The 23,203-nt window shown below is 40.3% G+C and overlaps 1 protein-coding gene across 1 annotated transcript in view; it reads left to right on the forward strand.

The window, feature by feature from the left end:
* Positions 1 to 23,203, forward strand: part of TEX11 (testis expressed 11) — a 174,149-nt gene that overhangs the window by 104,967 nt on the left and 45,979 nt on the right. The window contains exons 9-12 of the mRNA XM_027836745.1: positions 7,476 to 7,627; positions 9,629 to 9,714; positions 10,178 to 10,315; positions 14,692 to 14,794. Coding sequence (XP_027692546.1) covers positions 7,476 to 7,627; positions 9,629 to 9,714; positions 10,178 to 10,315; positions 14,692 to 14,794 — 479 coding nt within the window. The remainder of the gene's footprint in view (positions 1 to 7,475; positions 7,628 to 9,628; positions 9,715 to 10,177; positions 10,316 to 14,691; positions 14,795 to 23,203) is intronic.

Below are 23,203 nucleotides of genomic sequence, written 5' to 3' on the forward strand. Positions count from 1 at the left end.
TTCTAATGTTGTTATTGTATAAATTGTTCTTTTGGTTCTGCTCTCTTCACTCTGTATCACTTCCTGCAAGTCTTCCTAAGTTTCTGTGAAACTGTCCCTTTCATCATTTCTTATAGCACGGTAATATTCCATTTTATTCCAGTGTTACATTCATGTACCATAATTTGTTCAGCCATTCCCCAATTGATGGGCAATCCCTTAACATCCAGTTCTTTGCTACTACAAAAAGAACTGCTTGTCATTATGAAGAGTTTTCCTGCCTTTTTTTTCCCACTTCATTCTGCATCAGTTCATATTTATCTTTGCACGCTTCTCAGATTCTTTACATTCGTCAATTTTTTTTTTGGGGGGGGGGGTTAGGCAATCAGAGTTAAGTGACTTGCCCAAGGTCACACAGCTACTAAGTGTTATGTGTCTGAGGTCGGATTTGAACTCGGGTCCTCCTGACTCCATGGCCAGTGCTCTATCCACTGTGCCACCTAGCTGCCCCTACATTTGTCATTTTTTATAGCCCATTCATAAACCACCATTTGCGTAGGTAGCCCTTTCTCAGGTGATAGATAACTACTTTGTTTCTAGTTCTTTGTCACCACGAAAAGTGCATCAGTATGTACTTGAACACTTGATGCTTTCATTGAAAAGGCGAAAATAGGAAGAGATGACAAAAATGTCTTGGAGACTATGGCTCAGGAGTAGGAAATGAAAGAGTTCAGTGATTTATAGATAACACGCAAGAATTTTACATATACATCACACTCATACTTCAAGAAAAGAGTCCAGAGGCACTGGAACAAGAATAAAATGGACTATGCTGTAACAGAAATAAGCGATTAGTGATGTTGGAGTAATTTCTGAATGACTATTGACCTGTAAAAATAAAGATCAAATTTCATCCCAATTTAGAAGACTGTAAGTGAGAAAATGAAGAATACAATGAAAATAACTCCAACCTGCACTTATTTGAACAAGCTATGGGAAGAAAAAGGGTGAAAAATTAATTGGAGGTCAACGAACTTGAGCCTAAAGAATTGGTCCATTAAAGAGCAAATTATAAAGATGATAGAATTACATCACAGAAAGGGAGAATCATGAGATAACATATCAAAAAATGGACTGCAGATAAGCAGTCCGTAAGGGAATACATATGCCTCCAAACGCTTTCATCAACAGACAAAAAGAATAAATCTACGAATTTTGCATGCAACTAAAAAAAAATAGAAAAGCAACAAATCAACACCTTTGTAACTAAACACCAAAGTAGAAATTTTGAAAATCAAAGAAATTAACAGCACAAAACCCATCAAATTAATAAAGAAAATTAGAACTTAAAAAAAACCTAATAACATAAATTAAGTAATCTGATTTTAAGAGAGGAAAAGCAACTTATTCATATAAAAATGTAGAAAAAGAATTAACAAATGAAGAGTTTCCTATAAAGGAAACTCAGAAATTATTTTGTCCAAGTATGTCAACAAAAATGATAATAGATGAAGTAGATGAAAGCTTATGAAATATAAAACACCCAAGTTAGCAGAAGAAATAAATCATTAAAATAACCCAATATCAGAAGAGGAAATCAAATAAGCCACCATAAATTCCCAAAGGAGAACACAAAACAAAACTCCAGGATGGGACTAGATGGATTTACAAGTGAATTCTAGAAAACATTTAAAGATCAATTAATTCTAATACCGTATAAACTACTTATAAAAATTAGGAAAATACGGGGCTTTTCCAAACTCTCTTTGATAAAAATCGGCCTCGATACCTGAACCCAGTGAGACAAAGTAGAGAGAGTAAACTAGAGAGAATATCCCTAATGAACACTGATGTAAAATATTAAATGAATATTTGTAAATAAGCTACAACAATATTTTAAAATTATTATTTACAATGACCCGGTTGGATTTATACCAGGAATGCAGGGGTAGTTCAATATGAGAAAAACTGTAAGTATACTAGACCATGTTAATAGCAAAAATAATAAAATCCACATGATTACGTCAGTAGATGCAGAAAAACCTCTTGACAAATTCTAAGACCCATTTCTGTTTTAAAAAGAATCACTAGAAAATATGAGAATAAATGAGCTTTTCCTTAACATAGTAAGTAATATGTATTAAAAATCAAGAGCAGACACATATAGTGGGAAAAGGATGGAGGCTTTTTCGGTAACATCAAGGTTAAAGCAAGTGTGCCCTTTATCACTGCTACGGTTTCACGTAGTGCTAGAAATGCTAGTTATAGCAATGAGGTAAGAAAAATTCAAGGGAACAGACATAGGCAAAGGGGAAACAAAAGAATTGCTTTTTATAGGGGATATGATGGTGTATCTAGAGAACCCTAAAGAGTCAGCTAAAAATTAATTGAAACAACAAATTTAAAGAAAGTTGTAGGATATAAAATAGGTATATCTAAATCATTAGCATTTCTGTGTATTACAAACAAAACCCAGTGGGAAGAGAAAAAAAATTCCATTAAAAATAACTGTAGAATTTATAAAATACTTGGGCATATCTATTGAGACACACATGGGAACTATGTGAATGCAACTATAAAATACTCTTTACAGAAATGAAGACAGACGTAAATAGTTCGAGAAATATTTATTGCTCACGGATAGTGAGAAACAATAGCAAAATTCATCTGCAGGAACAAAAATGTCAAGAATATAAAGGGAAATACTGAAAATAAAATGGGAAAGAAAGGGGCCTAGTAGTACCAGATCTCAAACTATACTGCAAAGCATAATAATCAAAATGACTTGGTATTGGTTAAAACTAGATAGGTGGATTAGTAGAACAGATCAATAAAACATTTAAGCGCTTGCTATATGCCAGACACTGTGCTAAGGGCTGCTACACAACAAGATTAGAGGCACAACATACAGAAGTAAACAAATTTAGTGGTGTGTAGTATCTGATAAACCCAAAGATCCTGGCTACTATAGAATAAGAACTCACGTTTGACAAAAACTCCTTGGAAAACTAGAAAGCAGTCTGGCAAAAATTAATTTTAACTGTCAGCATCTCACATCAAATCCCGAGATAAGCTCCAAATGGATACATGACTTACATATAAAAAGTCACACAATAAAGACATTAGCAGATCAAGGACAAAACTACCTTTCTGATCTATTGATAGGGAAAGAGTTCATGACCAAAAAAGGAATATAGAGGATCACAGATGAGTATTTGCAGCCTATCTGTTGTAAAAGATGAAGATGGAGACATTCTTTAAAATATTCAATTAGACCCTCCAAATGAAATTAATTGGGATAATCTTGATTTTATAAAAGTTGAATTTTTGCATAAACTAAAATTGGAAGGGAAACAAGTGGGAGAAGTCATTCAGCAGGTTTCTCTGATAAAGAAAGGTCTCATTTCTAAGATATTTAAGGAACAGATTCAAATTAACAAGAGCCATTCCTCAATTGAGAAATGGTCAAAGGATAACTTTTTAACAGGCAGTTTTCTAAGGAAAAAACTCAAGCTTTCGATGTCACATGAAAAAGTGTTCCAAATCGCTAATAATTAGAGAAATACAAATGAAAGCAATTCTAACATTCTACCTCACATTCATCAGATTTGTAAAAATGACAAAAAAAAAAAAGAAAAAAGAAAAGACAGGTGGAAGGGGCTACAGGAAAATAAGCACATTATTGCATTGTTGGTGGATCTGAATTGGTCCCATCATTCTGGAAGGCAATTTGGAACTATCTCTGCAAAGTCGCTAAACTGTGCATGCCAACGATAGCACTACGAGGCCTATACTTCAAAGAGAGACAAAAAGGATCCACAGATATAAAAAATCAGCAAAGAAGGGAGCACCTATCAATTGCTGAAGGGTTGAACAAATGATGGTAAATTAATTTAGTGGAATATTATGCCATAAGAATTTAAAAAGAAAGGAGAGTCATGGAGGCATTTTTTTTTTAAATGATAGAAAAGAACAGAAGGAAGGCCAGAAAGCAGCATAGAAAATTAGGACAACTACAGGTTAAATACATACATACATATGTGTATATATATAGAGAGAGTGAGAGTTGCAGTTTCATGTACAGTCTTTTTATTCTATTTTACTATGTGTGTGTGTGTATGTATATATATATATATATATGGAGTTACCTATTTTATTTGATGTTTAAGCTCAGAATAAAAAAAATTTTAAAACAAGTTTTTGATGCTGAAAAATGGGAAATGAGCAAAAGAACAGACATCAATTCAGATAATTGCCATTTCCTAAGGAATTTTAACTCCTATCAATCAACCCTAATGGAACAAAAGGGCCTAGAAAAATTGTCTTAACCAGAAAACTCTTTATCTCCTTGTCAAGAAGAGAGACATGATCAGCCAAGGGTAACATCAATTTAGATTATCAATTTGAGGAGGAGAATAGAAGATTATGAACAATATAATCTCATCACTAATACACTGTTGGTGGAGTTGTGTACTGAGTCAACCATTATGTAGAGCAATTGGGAACTATACCGAAAAGCCTTGCAATACCACTACTAGGTCTATATCCCAAAAAAGATAAAAAACAAAAAGGAAAAAGATTTATATGTGCAAAAATATTTATGGCAGCTCTTTTCTGGTGGCAAAGAATTGGAAATTGAGGGGATGCCCATCAATTGAGGAATGGCTGGATAAGTTGTAGTATGTGATTGTGATGGATTACTATCGCACTATAAGAAATGATGAGCTGGATGTTCTCAGAAAAACCTGGAAAGAATTACATGAATTGATGAAAAATGAAATGAGTAGAACCAGGGGAAAATTATACACAGTAACAGCAATGTTGTAAGATGATCGACTGTGAATGACTTAGCTTTTCTCAGCAATACAATGATCTAAGATAACTCTGAAGGGCTTATGATGAAAAATGCTATCCATCCCCAGAGAAAGAACTGATGGAGTCTGAATGGAGATCGAAGCATGCTTTTTTAACTTTCTTTTTCTTTTTTTTTAAATTTCGGTCTATTTTCTTTTACAACATGACTATCAAATTGCTTACCTTCGAAATGAGGGGGTTGGGGAGGGAGGGAGAGAATTTGGAACTCAATTTTAAAAAAGAATGTTGAAAATTGTTTTTACATGTAATTGTGGGAAAATAAAATACTAAATAAAAATAAATAAAACAAACAGACTTAAAAAAACCCTACCAATATAGTCTTATGTGAGAGGCTGTGTGTCACACTAGATAGAGAGCTGACTTTGCAATTAGAAGAAGGGAGACGCTGTCACTGATGAATCCAGGGATGCCGTTTAAGATACCCATGGGAAGATGGGAAACCCAGGACCCGTCAAAAGAATTGGAGGGAAAGGGAAGGGAGCCCTGGTTAAAGCTGAAGCTGAGGTCTCTTCTCCCCTTGCACGTTGTTCTTCCTCTAGGATATACTGGAAAGCCACAGACTCCAGTACTTGAATTCAATCTTTTTCTAGCTCACTTGATGCTTTTATAGGGAAGGGGAAGGGAATGATTATTTATATAATGCCTACTATGTGCCAGGCACTGTACAAAGTGCTTTACAAACATGATCTCATTTGACATATAGGACCCAGTGGGCATCATGAAATCTCCCATGCATTTGGAACAGAACCCTTGTCTGACATCAGTTCACTTTGTAAAATGGCTTTTAGAGACTTTTGGCAGTTAGGTCAAAGCTCATGATTGGAATTGATTGTTTGAGACTTGTTCTCACTTAGTTAAGCTATCAGAGCTAAAATGAGGTGGGGGTATTTCAAAGAGTCCAGGTCAGAGCCTTGAGGACCACCCAGGATAGGTGGGCATAACATGTATGAAGATCCAGCAAAGGAGACAGGAGGAGTGGTCAGACAGATAATAGTCCATAGATGTGGTCCAACCATGTCAACCATCCCCCCTCTCAACAACTCAGTAAATTCCAGTGGCACCCTGTTGCCTCCAAGATCAGATACAAAATCCTCTGTTTGGCTTTCAAAGCCCTTCGTAACCTAGCCCCTTCCTATCTTCCCAATCGTCTTACACCTGACTCCCTGACACATACTCTTTGATCTAGTGACACTTGACTCCAGGCTGTTCCATAAACAAGACCCTCCATTCTCTTGGCTGTTAATATTTTCTCTGGCTATTCTGCATGCCTGGAATGCTCTCCCCCCTCCACTTCCAACTATTGACCTCACCTTCTATAGGAAGCCTTCCTCAACTCCTCTTAATTCCATTGCCTTCCTTCTGTTAATTATTTCCTATTTGTCCTGTATATAGTTTGCTTTGTATATATTTGTTTGCAGGTTGTTCCCCCCTGTCAGATTTTAAGCTCCTTGAGGGCAGGGACTTTCTTTTGCCTCTTTTTGTATCCCCAGCACTTAGCACAGTGCCTGACACATATAGGAGATACTTAATAAATGTTTATTGATTGGTTCGTTGATTTCTCTGAAATATTTGATTAGCATCACTATTTTTTATGTAAGAATGAGCTGAAATAAGTACTTAGTTCCTTTTTTAGAGATCTAGTCCAGGGGTCCTTGACTTTTTTTGTGTGTCCTGGGCCTTTGGGCAGTATGGTGAAGAAGTCTTTGAGGAATTCAGCTCCTCCGAAGAATGCTTCTAAATGTATAAAAACAAAAAAGAAAGGATTACAAAGGGAACTGATTCTATTCAAATACAGTTCTCCAAATATTTAAAAAAAAATAAATTCTCTGAAGCCAGGTGAAGCACCCTTGCTAGATAACATCCTTAGGAGGGCCCTGGGCAAGGTGGCACCTTTAGAGATGTAGACATACTTCCTGAGCTGGTGTCTCAATTCACACTGAGAAAGAAGCTATTAGAAATCTTATTGAAATGAAAAACAGTCCTCAATGACCAGTTTAGTCAGCATTTAGGAAACGTTTTATTGACAATTCTTGGTTTTAATGTGTAACAGCAGACTTAGTAGCTTATTACTTTTCTTCACTTCGTGCTTTCCTACTGTTTGCAGTATTCCCTCCTACTGCTGTGTAAAATGCCCAGAAAGAGTTTTATAATATTTATATACCTGCTGGGTGTTAAGAGCAGAACACAGAAATAGGTGTGGGCCTAGGCTGGTCTTCTCACGATTGAAATTTGACAGATGGGTGAGATATGTGTTTTGAGAGAAGATGGGCCCAAAGGAAGCAAGCAACCTTGCTTCCCCAGCTACTGTCACTTGTCTAAATATGAGCTATTCAAAGTACAGGCCGAGATAGAGTGATGACAAATGCTGATATCTGTTCAGATAACTTCTGGAGTTTTGTTATTAATCTCCATTTTGCTTGATTGACCTGGATCTTTATTCTTCCTATCCTTTTTTGCCCTTTCCTCAGCTCTCTCTGAGAATGCAGTCATGTCATGCATCTCTGCTCTGGGAGGGTAGAGACAACCTTGGGTCCTTTTATGTTTGGGAGCCAATGTGGTGAAATTGCTAACTAAAGCCAGACCCGTCATCTAGACTACTTACAAGTGTTTCTCCTTGCCAGAGATTCTGTCGGGTTTGATTTTCTGAAGACTGTCTGTAACCAATTTGAGTCGTCAGCAGATGTTGGAAAAGCCTTTCTGCTCCACATTGAGCTCCTCTTACAAAGGAAGGAAGACCAGCTTGCCAAGGAGAAGGTTGAGGGCATCCTTACAGGTCTGTAACTGGTTACTGAAAAGTGGTAATCTGTGGAGAATCATGCTAAGACAGAGGGAGTAGGAAATAGTAGGAGGTGAAGGTAGAGAACTTGGGCTTCCTTTTTTTTGGCCTTCTCCTTTGTCCTTTATCTGATGGTCACTGAGTATAGTAGTCCCTCATCTACTCTCTCCTTTTTTTTTTTTTTTTGGTTTGGTTGGGCAATGGGAGTTAAGTGACTTGCCCAAGGTCACACGGTTAGTAAGTGTTATGTGTCTGGGACCGGATTTGAACTCAGGTCCTCCTGAATCCAGGGCCAGTACTCTATCCACTGTGCCACCTAGCTGCCCCGGTAGTCCCTCATCTATCCAGAGCTTAGCCACGAATCAGGAAGAAAGCAGCCAACATTGTCACAAAGTCCACTTCAGCCTCCTACTCGGGGCCTACTTTTAGTTTACATTTGTTTACTTTGGTGTACTTTGCATTGGTAACTAACAAACTTGGTTATACAGTGTCACAGCTCAGAGTAGTTTTAGCAACAACCAGTCACTAAAGGGGGAGAAGGGGGACATGGACTGTTCCGGATGGGAGCAATAATATCAAGTCAGGGGACAGCTTGGCTGCTGCAGAAGGAGATCTAAAGCAACCTAGGACCATTGAGGGTTGAGGTGAACAGTACCTAACATGGTGAGGACCCTGGATCATCCTCCTGAGGTGAAATTGTGCTCAGTATATTGTGTAAGAAGGCGGGGAAGCAGGAAACTAAGATGTTTTCTAAAGGTTTCTGCCCAGTTAGTTGGGTAACTTTTTTTTTCTTTTAAGTTTTGGTTCTTAAAAGCTGGCTATGCAATTGAATCACTCCCTAAGAGTTCTGAATAGCCACAATTTTATGAGCTTTTGAAGACTACCTTGCAGCTCTATGGTGCTTTGCCATTTTCTAAATGCTTTCACGTTTACTATCTCATTTAATCCTCTCTCATTTCTCCCATTGGAGGTTGAGTAGCACAAATATTTTTATCGTCATCCTTAGAGATGAGGAAACTGAGGCGTTGAGACCTTAAGGGACTTGGCCATGAGCACAGATAGTAGGTGGCTGAGGCAGGGTCTCACTCAAGTCTCCTGTGTTCGGTCCACTGCCCCATGCTGCACAGGGAGGCCGTCAGATTGAGAAGTTGATCTACAATGAGGCTGAGCGACTGAGTAAATGGCAGGGCCAGATTTTGTGACTTCTGTCTCTGTACCCTGCACTATCCCATGGTGGCCACGCACCTCTTGGGATAGGAGCATTTAGGGGTAACATATCAGGTAGCTTCTGACTCCTGGCTCATTAGTTAGGACTGACTGTCCCCAGGGCCAGATGCATGTTTGATGACTGGCCTAGGAGTCAGGCTCTCTCAGGAGCTCTAATCCAGACTTTGACAAAAAGGGCAGAAGGAGAGGACAGGGTGTGTGTTTATATCAAATTCCGCCTTCAGCTAGCATGCTATTATGGGTCGATGGTTCCTTAATAGGCTAATGTCTTGGAACCTTGTAAATTTCTAGACCAAACATACTTGTCTGTGAGTCATGGGGTTTAAACTGATAAAGCTTATGTGTAAACCTGGTCATAAAGTATTTTCCAAGTGCTCTAAGGCATAATTGGCCTCCATTGTGAACTTGCCCTGATCCCCTTAGTACATTACACTAGAAATGCTCTTTCTTATTAATGATTTCTGGCATTGCTGTCGGCTCACTCACAACTGTAAATTACCTTGCCAGGAAATGATCCCATTTGGAGCCTACAAAATGGGTTAAAAGAGACTGATGGGAGGGAAACTGTCCCAGATCTATGGAGGTGGTATCTCATCAATTCTGATGGGACCACTTGATTTTGAAAGCTTTTGTAATGTGGCTGCTGATGGGGGCATTGGGAATGTGCTTGTTTTCAATCCCTGCTTGAAGATTACAGTCCATAAAGTCGACACTATTGATTGACACAAAAGTTGTCGATTTCTGTTTATGAACACTTTGGTTTTTTCTCAGCTCATCATGCAGGAAAGGAGCTGCCCCCCAAAATATTAAGCTGGCTGCACAACATTCTTTGGGACCAAGCTGCCCGAAATTTTGAGGTTTGAATATGTTTATTCTTATATCAGTCCTTCTTTTTCTTTTCCTCAGGTCAGATAAGCTGTCACAAACTTTCGATGTGCCAAATGGTCTCCCTATCCCTAGAACCTCTTCTTTCTTTAATCCATTTCTTCACAGGCCCCCAAAGTAATCTTCCTAATCATCAATCACTCCCCTGTTCAAAAGCCTTTAGTGATGCTACCCTCTCCTGGGCATGCCGATGAGGCATGCTGAGTATAAACCATGACATTTAGCCTTTAAACCCCTTAAAAGTGGGCTCATTTGGAGGAGAGCAGTCATTATGAAATGTCTTGTGGCCTGGAAAAAAAAAGTGAATATCTTTCTAAAGTTTACCTCCATTAGTTTTAGTATTGTAATTGTATTGGCTTGTAGAGACACTTAACGAAAACATCACAAAAGTGGCCTCTCACGCATGTGTGCCTCTTATTTCTTCTCCACCCTCAGGCACAGAATTACTCTGAAGCCCTGCACTGGTATAACTGTTCCCTGAGTTTCTATCCGTCTGGGCAGATGGATCTGGACTTTGCCAAACTGCAGAGGAATCGAGCTTCCTGCTACATTCATCTGAAGCAGCTGGAAAAGGTCCTTTGGTTCCTGTATTCCGGGGAAGCAGCAAACATGTTTGCAGAGAGTTGAGGATGGCTGGCGAGGACAGTATTCTTTGTGTCTTCTTGGAAGTCATTGCCTCTAAGGATGCTTACAGTCATTCTCCACGTATGGCTCAGGGAGGGCTAACCTGGGGGCTCAAATTTTTCACGAGGCTGAGGGGGTCACGTCCAGCTAGGCGTTGCAGATTGTCACGAACTGTAAGACAAAGCCCTGCCAGGGCTCTTTTGTTCCTGCTTTACCAGGACTGTTAACTAGAATGGGAGACAGTCTATTCTGATGAGTGGAAGTCTTGTTGGAGATGTGAAAGGTCACGCTGATCAGCCAGCCGCAATGTTACCCTTGAAATGGGTCGTAGATTGAGGGCTAACATTGGTGTTTTGTTTTTTTTTTTTTTTTAGCAAGCATGCAGTGCAAGAAAAGGCTCAGGTAAGAATCCCGTTCTTCCACCTTCGCGGCTGATTGCTTGGAACTTTCCAGCAGTCTTTGCCATGACTATGGAGTGACTTTTATAATTTTTAGAAGGTGAAAGAAATGGATGATGATCTGAAGGTGGAAACATTCCTATTGCACACAGTGTTTGGTAATGTCTGGAAGCGTTGCAGCACTTTGGGAAACGTTATTCCCTTTAACAGATCACAGATTGAATGTTGCCACACATTTGGCAGTTCAGAGTTCAGAGATCTGCGGTGGGTGTAGGTCATTCCTGCTTCAGGTGTAGAGATGAAAAGGGGCCTGTCGTCACCATCCCACCCTGAGTGAGCCATTCAGGGTGTGCTGGTCTGGATGAGGTTTTATCCTGATCTCAGGAGTAGAGTTTCCTCGGGGGCTGTCCCCTCATTTTGCTGCCTTATTGTTGGATTTGTCTTCTACAAAGAAAAGGCTTGTTTCCCCTTATGTTTGGAAGGAAAGGAGCCAAAGTTTGGAGCACAGAATCAGAAGAAGCAGCATGATATAGTGGAACTGAGGATCAGGAGATCTGGGCTCTCGTTCTGGCTCTTCGACTAGCTAGCAGTATGACCTTGCCTAAGTCATTTCCCCTCACTGGGTCTCAGGTTTTCTCTTTGCAAAACAAGATTTCTGAGGTTCCTTCTAGCTCTAACTCCTCTGATCATAGGCCCTTGGGTCAAGAGGTGGAAAGAATCTTAGAGGTTATTTATTTCAACCCCTAATTTTATAGAAAAGAAAATTGAGGCCCTGAGAGGTAAGTGACTCTTGCCTCTTCTACCTCTAGCTAAAGCTGTAGTCTTGCTTTTCTATATCTTTAAGTCAGGGGTTCTTGAACTGTAGTTCATGAACCCTAAGGGTTGGGGTTTATGGATACATTACAGGGAGTCCGTGAACTTGACCCCCTGTACTATCAAACTTGATATCAAAAAATATTTTGGTGTCTGCATTTCATTAGAATTGGTTTCTTTTGTAATCCTATGTATTTTATTTTATCCATCTAAACATGTTCTTTTGAGAAGGGTCCATAGACTTTACCAGCCTGCCCAACGGGTCCTTTCCTAATGTCAGACAATGGAATGTTGGGAAAACGTGTTTCTCAGAGCTCTCCTCCTTGGGAAACAATCAATCCCCTTCAACTTTGTAGCCCTCTGTAAGGTTGGAGGCCACACTGAGGGGCAATTGATGAAATCCCCTGACCCGACAGATACATTGGCCCTTCCCGTTGGAATTATTGGGGTAATGGGTGTGGAATATACTGTGGCAGGGTTGCAAGAGCACTGGGTTTGGCGTGTGAGAACCTGAGCTTGTAGCCTGTCTTTTCTACTTACTCTCTGCATCATCCTGGCCAAGTCCTTTCCTCTTTCTGGACCTGTGTAAAACGAACAGTTTAGCTTAGATGATGTCTGAGCTCTCTTCTGGCTCAAAAAGTCTGAGATGAGTTTGATGGCACCTTGACCCTAGAGGTTGTGCTGGAAATAATAGCAGATCACAGATTTGGAGCTGGAAGGGACCTCAGTTCGACCCTTATCATACAGGTGAAGAGATTGAGGCAGATAGAGGTTAAATGATTTGAGTTCAGATTTGAGCCCCGGGCTTCCTGGCTGCAATTGTAGTGCCCTGCCCACTATACAGTGCCAGAGCAAGACCTTCATTGGATTTGAGAGGTATGTAACGACACTGGGGGATGATTGTCCATAACGGTCATACATTATTAGTTCTTCTTAGGTGTGTGGACTGCCAGTGCTACAGATAGTGAAATGCAAACAGCCAGGAATTGGAAACCATTGTGCCTTATTTCAGCAGCCACCACAGCATCAGAAAGCATTTCTGTGATTTTTATACAGCTCTCAGTAGACAAGCTTTAACGTGGAGCTATGTTGTTTTATATGGTCCCAAAGATCTTACTCCTTTTTAGTAGGTCTGAAAATGAATTGACCATTTTGCCTAAAGCGGCCAACATCTTGCTGTGACCACTAGGTGGTGATATAGCTTCTGTTTGTATTGAATCCATCCCATTAGGCCTTGCCTGGCTGGCTGGAGATGCTTTTGTGCAGCTGTGGAGGACGCTGGACAGCCATTTTCACTCACTCAACTGTAGAAACAGAACACAAAATCAAGACTTAGGAAGCCATGAGATGAAGGCTCATTTCTGAACACGTGGTATAGTTATATGGTACAAATCTTAGGAGCTTCCCAACATCAGGTCAAATCAACACATTTCTTTATCTGTAAAACAAAGATGTTTGTGATGCCTATCTTCTAGGGTGGTTGTGAGGGCCAAAGGAGATACAATATCTAGGATTTTCTTTGTAAACTGATTGTCGTTGTGATTGTCGTAATGATGTTGCTGAACACTACCAGTCCTAGAATGTTAGCACTGGAAGGGACCTAAAAGGTTAGGGTAGGAATAGATGTTTTCTATCTAACTTCCCCATTTCACAGATGAAGAGATTGAGGCTTAGGAAAGTTAAGTGATTTGCTTGAGGTCTCACAGCAAACGAGTGTTCACGCTGGGCCTGGGACCTTGCCATAATCAATCCATTGGAGCCTACCTAAAATACCACTTTCATCGTCTGATCAATAGCTCTCAGTTATTTTAAGTGCTGATTCTTTCGACTGCTATTCAAAGTCTCCCAGTGGCCTAAGTCACAGAGAGGCCAAGAAGGCTGAGAAGTGAGGAACCATTCAGGGCAGTGGCCTTACTTTCCCAAATCTCATTCCCACCTCCATGTTCTTCCCATTATGATCTACTTCTCTTATTGGACAGACACAGAAGAACTTGTATGGTGGAATGGAAATTGAGCTCCCCCGAAAGAATACAAGAAAAAGGGCTAGAAATGGAATCTTGGGAGATACCAATTGTTAAGGGGAAGAGGAAAAAAAAGGAGTTGGTCGAAGGGCCTGAGGAGTAGTCAGAGAGTCAGGAGGAAGCTCAGGAAAGTCCAGCTGCCTTTTAAAAAAGAGGGGGAGTTGGTCAGCAGCGTTGTAAGCCACATAGCATTCAAGAAAAGATGCAGAAGAAAGGTTTAGTGGAGTTATGAAGAAGAAGAATCGGATTATATGGGTTCAAGCCACAAATAGAATGGATGGGGGTGTGGAGGGATTCATATGAGACAAACAAGTTATAGCAGATCATCCCCAAATGGGGCCAGGCCGAATCCCTGGGCCCTCTGGGCACCTGTTTTTCCCTGGCCTCTTTTAAGTTTGAGAGTTTAATTTTTTGACTCAAAACATTTCTGTCACAGAGACTGATCTGGGCAAGACAACAGTGGCATGGGGCAACCTCAGCAACAAATCACTTTGTACTTAGAGCTCACATTTATGCAACTCTTTGAGGTTTATAGCATGATTTCCTTATAGCTCTGGAAGGCAGGGAGTGAAAGACTTGGCATCCCAAAAGAGGCTCCCAAGGGGGAGAGAGCATGTCCAAAGTCCTGCGAGTATTAAGTGGCAGAATTGGGGCTCATGCCCAGCTTTCTGAACTCTTGCCCCTGTGGCATGCTGCCTTTATTCAGTTAACTAGAGGACGTAGGTGCCTCAAACTGAGGTGTGACTTCGGGATTGGGGAGTACATTGAGACGTTTACTACCAAGGAAGTCTAACTGTGCAAGACCAAATTAACAATGGAGAGAACGTACTGATGATTTCCTTCATGGCCATAAAAAAGCTGTTGTAAGACTATAGAAGTCTGGCTCAAGGTGCTAGAGTTACTTGTTGGGCAGTGCCGGGATTCTTGGATTTGGTGCACGAGAAGGAGGTGGTTGGGAGGAGGAGGGTCACTGATGTAAAAACACGAAGTGGTGTTGATGATGACAAACTCAAGAGAATGCCACCAACCCTCGGGACTCTCTTATTTCAGCTTCAGCTCTGGCAGCCAACAGAACTCATTTCTCTCTTCCCAGGCCAACGAGGCTGTAAAAGAAGCCGAAAGATACGACGCCTCCAACATTTTCACCCAGTTCATCATGTTCAAGATTGCGGTCTCAAGAGGCAGCACTGATGAAGGTAGGGAAGCTGCTCCTGAGCTCGGTGTGGCCAATGGCACTGGTGACGGTTGTCCTTGTGTGTGGGCGGGGAGGAGGGGGCCCTGTGGACATCTAGATGATTTCATCACAGAAAATAAGGGGAAAAAAAACAGAGGAGATGAGGGGGTTGCAGCCTCAAGGAGTGTGACCTCTGGCAGTAGAGAAGATTCTAGATGGAACTAGCCCTGAAAGCTGAGAGGTGAGCTATGGAGAGGAGTAGGGCCAGGAAGCCCTGCTAGGTAGCTTCTGCTGATGGGCAGCCAGGTGCAGTGTGAGGATAGGTCACTGGGGCCCTGAATTATTGGAAGAAATGTGACTTGCCTTGGCCACATGCCTGTGCTTTCTCACTCTCAGTGTTCTCTTGGTTTGGGCCCACTTTTCTCACTGACACTGTGTGCCCAGGATTAGGGGGCATGCCTCTGTGTTTGAGCTCCGTGTGTCTTACCGGCTGTGTGACCTTGGCCGAGTCACTTAACCTCTGCCTGCCTCAGATTTCTCATCTGTCAAATATGCATAATTATAGCACTACCTCATAGGGTTGTGTGGATCGTATGAAAGAATATGGAAAATGCTTTGAAACCTTAGAACTATGTAACCATGTGCTGCTATTATTATTATTATTATAAGAAATCTATGAAAAAGGGGGTGTGGCAGTGCTTTGTAACTGTTATTAGCTCTTGATATTAGTGCTGTGGTCTGAATCCAAAAAGAGACAGGGAGAGTTCCTTCTCTGCTTCTCAGGGTAAGCTGAGGTCAAGCCTCTTTAGGGTAAAAATCACTGAGGTGTGTGAGGCATTCTGAAGCCATATAGCAGGCCTTTTATTAGTTACTTTTGTGAACTTTGGGGTTTCTTGGATATGGGATGCTAAAGAAGGAAGAAGAATTCTGAGTCTCTGTAGAAAAGCAGAAACTCCAGACTTTCCCCCCATTTTCTCCCTCTCTCTCCCTCTCCCCTTTTGAGTGTTCGAAGTAAAACATTTAACTTTGTAAACACAATACCTTATTGCTCAGCATATTTCTTTATCCCTCAGTAACCAATGCCAGTTTTTCGTGATGGAAGGAAAATCGGGTGCTTTCTCAGCTTTCCTTTCTCTATCGTCTCTTTCTCATGATGAGATGTCATACACCAATAAACCAAATCTGCATTTGGTTCAGTTTCAATGTTATAAACTGCCAGATTTTTCCTCCTCTTTCTTTCAAAGATGCACTGATGGCTTGTACCATCAGTAGAGAGATTGGGTCCTTCTTTCTGTTTTGTTTTGTTTTTTAACTTTTTTTCTCAACTTAAACACCAAAAAAGAGAACATTTTCATTTATAGAGCAGAATACAAAAGGAGGGCTGCCTATGAAATTGTAAATCTCCATTTCATACATATTGCTTTAAAAAAAAAATATACAGTAATTCCACATGTTACTTTCAAAACTGTTCTTGCCTGTGATTTCTTCTTCGACTTGTTGTTCTTCCCTTCTGTGCATTCCAATGCCTCTCTTTTTCAGGGTACTACTACTGCTAATTTTCCCTCTGCCCCCATTCTTTCCCCCATTTCCATTTAAAAACTGAGAGAAAGAAAAAAAGAATCCTTGTGACAGATAAGCATATTCAAGTGGAATCCCCACAATGACCTTGGGTGAGAACTCACCTGTCTCTTTCTGCATCCTCTCTGTTGGGAAGACAATAACCTGCTCCATCGTCAGTCCTTTGGAGTCCTGCTTGGTCATCGAGTTGATCAGAGTTCTTAAGGCTTTCTGAGTTGTTTTTCTTTACAGTGTTAGAAATATATAAATATCCACAATTCTCTGAAAGCATCTCATTCTTCATTTCTTATGGCACAATCATATTTCATTCTCTTCATATTACCACAGTTTGTTCATCCATTTCCCGATTGATAAGTTTCCCCTTAGATTCTAGTTCTTTTCTTAAATTTTGCCTTTTAATCCCTGCTTCAGCTTTCAGGAAATTTGACTGTGCCCTCCCAGTATTATCCTCTCTTTTAACCCTCTCACCCCTCCCTGTCCTTCCTTATTTTCCTTTTGAGTTTGCTATATTTCTACATCAGGTTTTGTGTGTGCTCGCGGTGCGCATGCGTGTGTGGAACCTTACTTTGTCCATTGCAGGATAGAACGAGGTTCCTGTGATGCCTGCTCCCCCCTCACACCCTTTTCTCCATGTTTGTACATTCTTTTTCTCACTCACACGCTACTTATGAAAAATAACAAGTTCGACTCCTTCCTTCCTCCTCCTTTCTACACAAGAGTATACCTTCTTTTACTCTCCCTTCTCTTTGCCCTCTTCAGACTTTCAGAGTTGGACCAATCTAGCCTCAGGGCCTCTATTGTTCTTTAATTCCCTCAATAGCCTTTGAAGGCTTAGAATTTGAAGGGATGCTTGTTTCTTCTTCGCTACTAGAATGTTAGCCCTACATCATCATCCAGCTCGTTCCATCTGCTCGGATTTGCCTTTCGAGATTTCTCATGAGTCTTGTGTTTGCATTTCAGAGTTCCTCCTCAGTTCTGAAGTGTCTGAAAGCCCCCTTTTAGCAGAAGTTGCCAGGTCTTCCATGATGTTGACTCTGTGGTTCCTTGGTATTTGAACTGCTTCTTTCTGGATGTTTAGAGCATTTTTTCTTTGTTTTGGGAGCTCTGAATTTTGGCTATGACATTCCTAGGACTTTTCCTTTGGGGGTTCCTTTCGGGAAATGATAGGTAGATTGTTTTCTATCTCCTATTTGCCCTCTGGTTCTAATAAACCTGTAATTCTTGAAATATGATGTAGAAGGAAACACATTTTCAGACATGCCTAATGTGGGAATTTGTTTTGCCAGACTATGCAGGTATATATTGACGGATTTGTTTTTTTGTCTTGTTTGTTTTTTATTTGCTGAGGGAAGGAGTAAGTAGGAGAGACGGATTAATAAACAAATGGTTGTTATTTGAAAAATTAACAAACAATTTTAAAAAGAAAAAAAGTAATATAGTGTCTTAAGATTTTTTAATCACAGTTTTCAGGGAATCTAATGATCTCTTTTGACTTTTTTCTAGTTCAGTTTTTTTTTATATCAGATAGCTTACTCTTTCGATCTTTTGATTTTGTTCTAATATTAATTGCAGAATCGTGAAGACATTAATTGCTATTTGAGGCAACTAGGTGATGTAGTGAATAGAGTGCTGGGCCTGGAGTCAGGAAGACCTGAGTTCTAATGAGACTCCAAACACTTATTAGCTGTGTGACCCTGGGCAAGTCACTTAACACTGCTGTCTGCCTTGCTTTCCCCAGTTGTAAAATGGGGATAATAACAGTACCTACTTCAAAGGGTTATTGTGAGAATCCAAATGAGATAATATTTGTAAAGCACCTAGTACAGTGACTGGCCCATAGTATGCACTTTTTAATTGCTTATTTCCTTCCCTTCTGCCTATTTATTCTTTTCTAGTTTTTTAAGAAGTTTGTTAATTGGATAAGGTTTACCTCTTTCTATTCCAAGTTGTTCAGTGTTCTCCTAGCTCTTTTCTCCAGAGCTGTTATTTCATTGTTTATTTCTTGCTTCATTTCTTTTAGGTTTTCATGGAGTCCTTGTGGAAAATTCTTTTTTTTTTTTTCCATTTTGAGTCACTGCTTGCAGTTATTCTGCAGTTATTTGCCCCTTCTTTTTAAAGATCTCTGTGTCTATGAATAATTTTTGAAACCAGTTGCTGTTTTCTTTGGTTTACTCATATCTTTCCAACTTTAGTTCCTGAACTGGGGCTTTTGTGCCAGGGTCAAGCTCTGCCCAGTGTTGCTCTTTGGAGTGGGTGGTTGGCCCCGCTTGGCCTCTGTATTCGTGTGCTAGCTGCTGGCATTAGCCCCACCTGGATCTTTGGCTTGCAGAGTGCTGAATCTTCCGGCCCCGGCTGGTATCTCTGGACAGGGTACTAGTGTCTTGTGAACTGCTGTACTGTCATCTAAGTCTGAATAGGTGCCCTTCTCCAAGGTCCCCACCCTAGGGCTTTCTGATCCGGCTGGGGCTTTTTCAGGGCCCTCCTTGACCCTTGCCAACTCCAGACGCGTAGTCTTTTAGGCTATATGTGTTTCTCTGGTTACGCTCAGAGGGTACTGGCTTGTTTGCCTACTCTATGGCACTGGCTTTGTTGACAGCCTCCCTTTTGTGTAGTGCCTGTGGGCTTCTGGCTGACCTTTTTTTGCAGTTCTGGATTAGAAGAAGACCCTATAGTTTCCCATTGGATTTCTTGATCATTATTGAGTCTGATACAAATATCAGGTTTTTGACGTTCCAGCTATGTGGGACCTGGGTCCTCTCCCTGTGTTTGGGCAGCGATCTTGACTAGAGGATCCCATCTGTTTGCCAGCATCTCTTTCCTTTGATTTATAGAATAGTTTCTTTTTCTTTATAAGGTCCTAGATCATTGATTTGGAGATGGAAGGGACCTTAGAGGTCATTAAATCCAAACTCTTCAGAGTAAACCGAGGCGCAGATAGGGTAAGTGACTTGCCCGGGGTCATGCAGCTGCTAAGTGTCTAAGCAGAGTTGAAATCAGGTTTTCCTGCCTCCAAGTCCAGGATTCTATCCATTGTTACTCTATGCTTCCTCTATAACAATTTCAGAAAATATCATTACTCAAATAAATTATGAAAATGAGGAAGAAAATTCCAAATAAAACTTCAAACTCCGTTATTTCAAGTTTGTTTTTTAAATGTAAACTAATAACAATAACAAAAATTGTATTCTAAAATGAGTGACCATCAACAAAAGCATTTGGATAAAAATGTTCAAGTGAGCTTACGTAAAACCGTAAGGTCCGTGTTATTGACAATTTGTTTAAAAGTGTGATTAACTTGAACAAAATAATAACATCCTGAGTGGGTTGAAAAAAGCTCTGGATTTGGAGTTGGATCTGGGTTCAAGTTTCAGCTCTGCCGTTTCCTTGCCATGTGACCTTGGTCAAGTCCCATTCTCCCTCTGGGCCCCAGTTTCCTTGTCTGCCAAAGGAAGGTGTTGGACTAGAGTACCCTTCCAGTTCTAAACCTCTGGTGCTCCCCTTCTGATTGTTTTCTTCTTTGTCTTTGTAAAAATTCTGTTGCTGTTATTATTACTGTCATTTTATGCAGTCCAGCTCAGTGTGCTCCTCACTCTAACTACTATTTAATACTTAATGATTGTTAATTGATTTTTGCACTTCCTTTAACCCTTCCCATATTTCTCATGATCCTTTTCTCTTACCTTCTCGTATCAACGTTTGTTCAGCCAGTCTTCGGCCTTTGGATGTGAATTATTTCCAGTTTCTGCCCTTACAAATAAAGCTGCTGTAAATATTTTGGCATGGCTAGGTCTTTTTTCCTTTCAATAACATCCTTAGGGTTGTCGTCATAATCTTAATAGCGGAACCAGTGGCTCAAAAGGTGTGCACGTTTTGAAGGCCTTATGTTGTTCATTTCACCAATTGATACAGCTGCACCAGCAGTGTGCTTGTTTCCTCACAGCCCTGCCAACTTTGCATTTGATTGGTTTCTTTTTAAGGAGTCCGCCATATTACCTCAGAATTGTTTTAATGTGCATTTCTCTGAGTATTGAAATGCTTTAATGATTTTTCAGGTGGCTATTGATGGTTTTCTTTTGAAAACTTGTTCGGTATCCTTTATCCTTTAGCCATTCATCCATTGGGAAATGGATCTTGCTCTTCAGATTTATCTCAATTGCTTAGGGATTTGGGATGTCATATTTTATCAGATTATAGCAAAGATTTTTTTCTTCCACTTTAATTTTTATTTTGGATGCTTTGCTTTCTTGGTTTTATCTCATTGAACCTCTCTGTCAACATCTAATGTCCTGGGCATAAAGGAGGGAAGCACGAAGTACTGGCTGGAGTTAAAAATGAAAGAGGCCAAAGGCCTGTAGATTACGCAGAGTTCTCATGTCTCTGGATGAAAGCTTTCTTCAAGAATCGGGAGGCGTGGGACTTGGTGAAGGTCAAATAAAGTGACAACAAAAAAGCAATCAATTACATCTTAACAGATAGAAAACAACTCAGTACTGATGTGGGAGTAATTTCCTGGTCAGCTTTCTGGGTATAAGTTAGACCACTAATTTCTTTGAGTAAATATGTAAGGTAACATAAAAGTACAAGGAAGAATTAATTACAAATGAGAAAAGCACACAGTTGAGGTAGCTCCATCTTGATCTATTTAAATAGGTTGTGGATACCCCCCCCTCCCCTTGAAATGGGAAACGGATGGAGGGAATGGATATGAGTATAGACTACAATCATTTCCTAAAGACGGTGCCATAACGAGAGACCAAAAGAACCTAGGAAGTACTTCAGCCAACAAGTATTTGATCTTCTTGCCAAACAGTGAGCGATGACTGCCAAGGTGCTCTCTATAGAGAAGAGGGTGGGAGACTACGACTAATATAGTGAGAGGCACTGGAGGGCAAACAATTTATTTATTTATTTGTATTAATTTATTTTGATTTATCAACAATCGCTTCCAGAAGCTTTTGAGTTTTAAATTTTTCTCCCCCTCCCTCCACCAAGACAGAGCCCAATCTGATATAGGCTATACATATACATTCCTATTAAACATATTTTCACATTAGTCGTGTTGTAAGGAAGAATTAGAACCAATAGAAGGAACCACCAGAAAGAGGAAAGAAAACACAACAGAAGAAAAAAAAATAGCAAGTAGTCTGCTTCGATCTGCATTCCAACTCCATAGTTCATTCTTTGCATGTGGATAGCATTTTCCATCATGAGGCCTTTAGTGATGTCTTAGATCTTTGTATTGCTGAGAAGGGCTAAGTCTGTCAACAGCAGTCATCGCACAACGTGGCTGTTACCGTGTACAATGTTCTCCTGGTTCTGCTCACTTCCCTCGGCATCAGACCATACAAGTCTTTCCAGGTGTTTCTGAAGTCAGCCTGTTCATCATTTCTTACAGCACAATAGTATTCCATTGCATTCCTATATCACGTTCACAGCTATGATTACTATCTGTGTCTTTATCTCCATCCTTCCCTTCCCCCCGTTTATACTTTTCTTTCTCCTTTCTCCTTTTCCCTCCTCACTAGTGTTTTGCTTTTGACCACCACCTCCCTCAGTCTCACCTCCCTTCTGTTAGCCCCCTTCCCTTTTCTTCCCCTTTACCCTTACTACTACTTCCCTCCTTTCTATCCCCCTTCCTTTTCTTTCCCCTTTAACTGATTCTGTTATTCCCTTCTTGAGCCAAATCTGATGAGAGTAAGGTTCAAACAATACTCGTCTCCCTCCCTTCTTTCCCTCTGCTGTAACAGGTTTTTGTGCCTTTTCCTGTGATGTAATTTACCCTTGTGTGCCACCTCCTTTCCTTTTCTCTCAGTACGTTTTCTTAGATCAGATTAATCCAGTTACTTGGATAGAGGGATAACAATTTAAAGGAAGCTTGGTGAGAAACTCACCCAAGTTGGCCAGGTGCAGTGGAAAGAGCAACCGCTCTTCAATCAGAATCCCTGTCTTTGGTCTCTGCCTCTGGTGTGTGATATCTGTGTGACCCTGACCAAGTCATTTAACCTCCCTAGGCCTCAGTTTCCTCATCTATAAAATGAGTTGTTTTTCTAGGCTAGATGGCCGTTGAGGACTTTCCCCCGTCTATCTCTATGATTTTAGGATCTTCTGACCCCCAAGGACATTTATGGATGAAGTTAGAAGGAAAGAAGCAAACAGTTGACAAAATAGAAAAGAAATAGAAAAGTTTATATACTAAGAGGTTTAAGTCGTTTTTACCATCAAGGATATAATATTAACCCAACACTAATTCTAACCTCATAGTCCTTTAGGACTTTAGGACTTTCTAAGGAAATGGAAATGGTATTGAAGAAAACGGAGATGGGAAAGTCAGTTGGATTACAAGAGGTCTCTGCTAGAGGCATCATAATTTTGAGGGCTTTAGGGGATTGATTATAAAAATATCCAATAGATGGGAAGGCACCAAAAGTGTAGGGGAAAAATCTTGGGCATTATTATCACCCAGAAATGGCAACTGAGAAGAAACTATCAATAACTACAAACTAACATTTCTTATTTATAAATATTTATGAGAATTTACACATGCATATAGGGTAGCCTTGATGAAGGATGAGAAAAGAACAGGCAGGATTTTCAAGCAATAGTCTATCGAAGACTATATCTTTACACTCACACAATTTACCTGAACAATAGAAAATACAAGATTCCACTATCTCTGTTGTTTGACTGTAAAAATGGTGTGTAATTTGGTAAAGCAAAACACAGCCTTAAAAGCTCTCCTACATCAAGATGTCTCCTGTGCATAGATCAAAATCATATGAGATTCCTTAAAAGATAAAGCACTAGTGGTAACTTTGTTCACTCTCTTATCATAAGGTGAGAGAGGTACATGCTC

The sequence above is a fragment of the Vombatus ursinus genome, unplaced genomic scaffold, assembly GCF_900497805.2.
Source record: "Vombatus ursinus unplaced genomic scaffold, bare-nosed wombat genome assembly UNPS02014819.1, whole genome shotgun sequence".
Classification (NCBI taxonomy): domain Eukaryota; kingdom Metazoa; phylum Chordata; class Mammalia; order Diprotodontia; family Vombatidae; genus Vombatus; species Vombatus ursinus.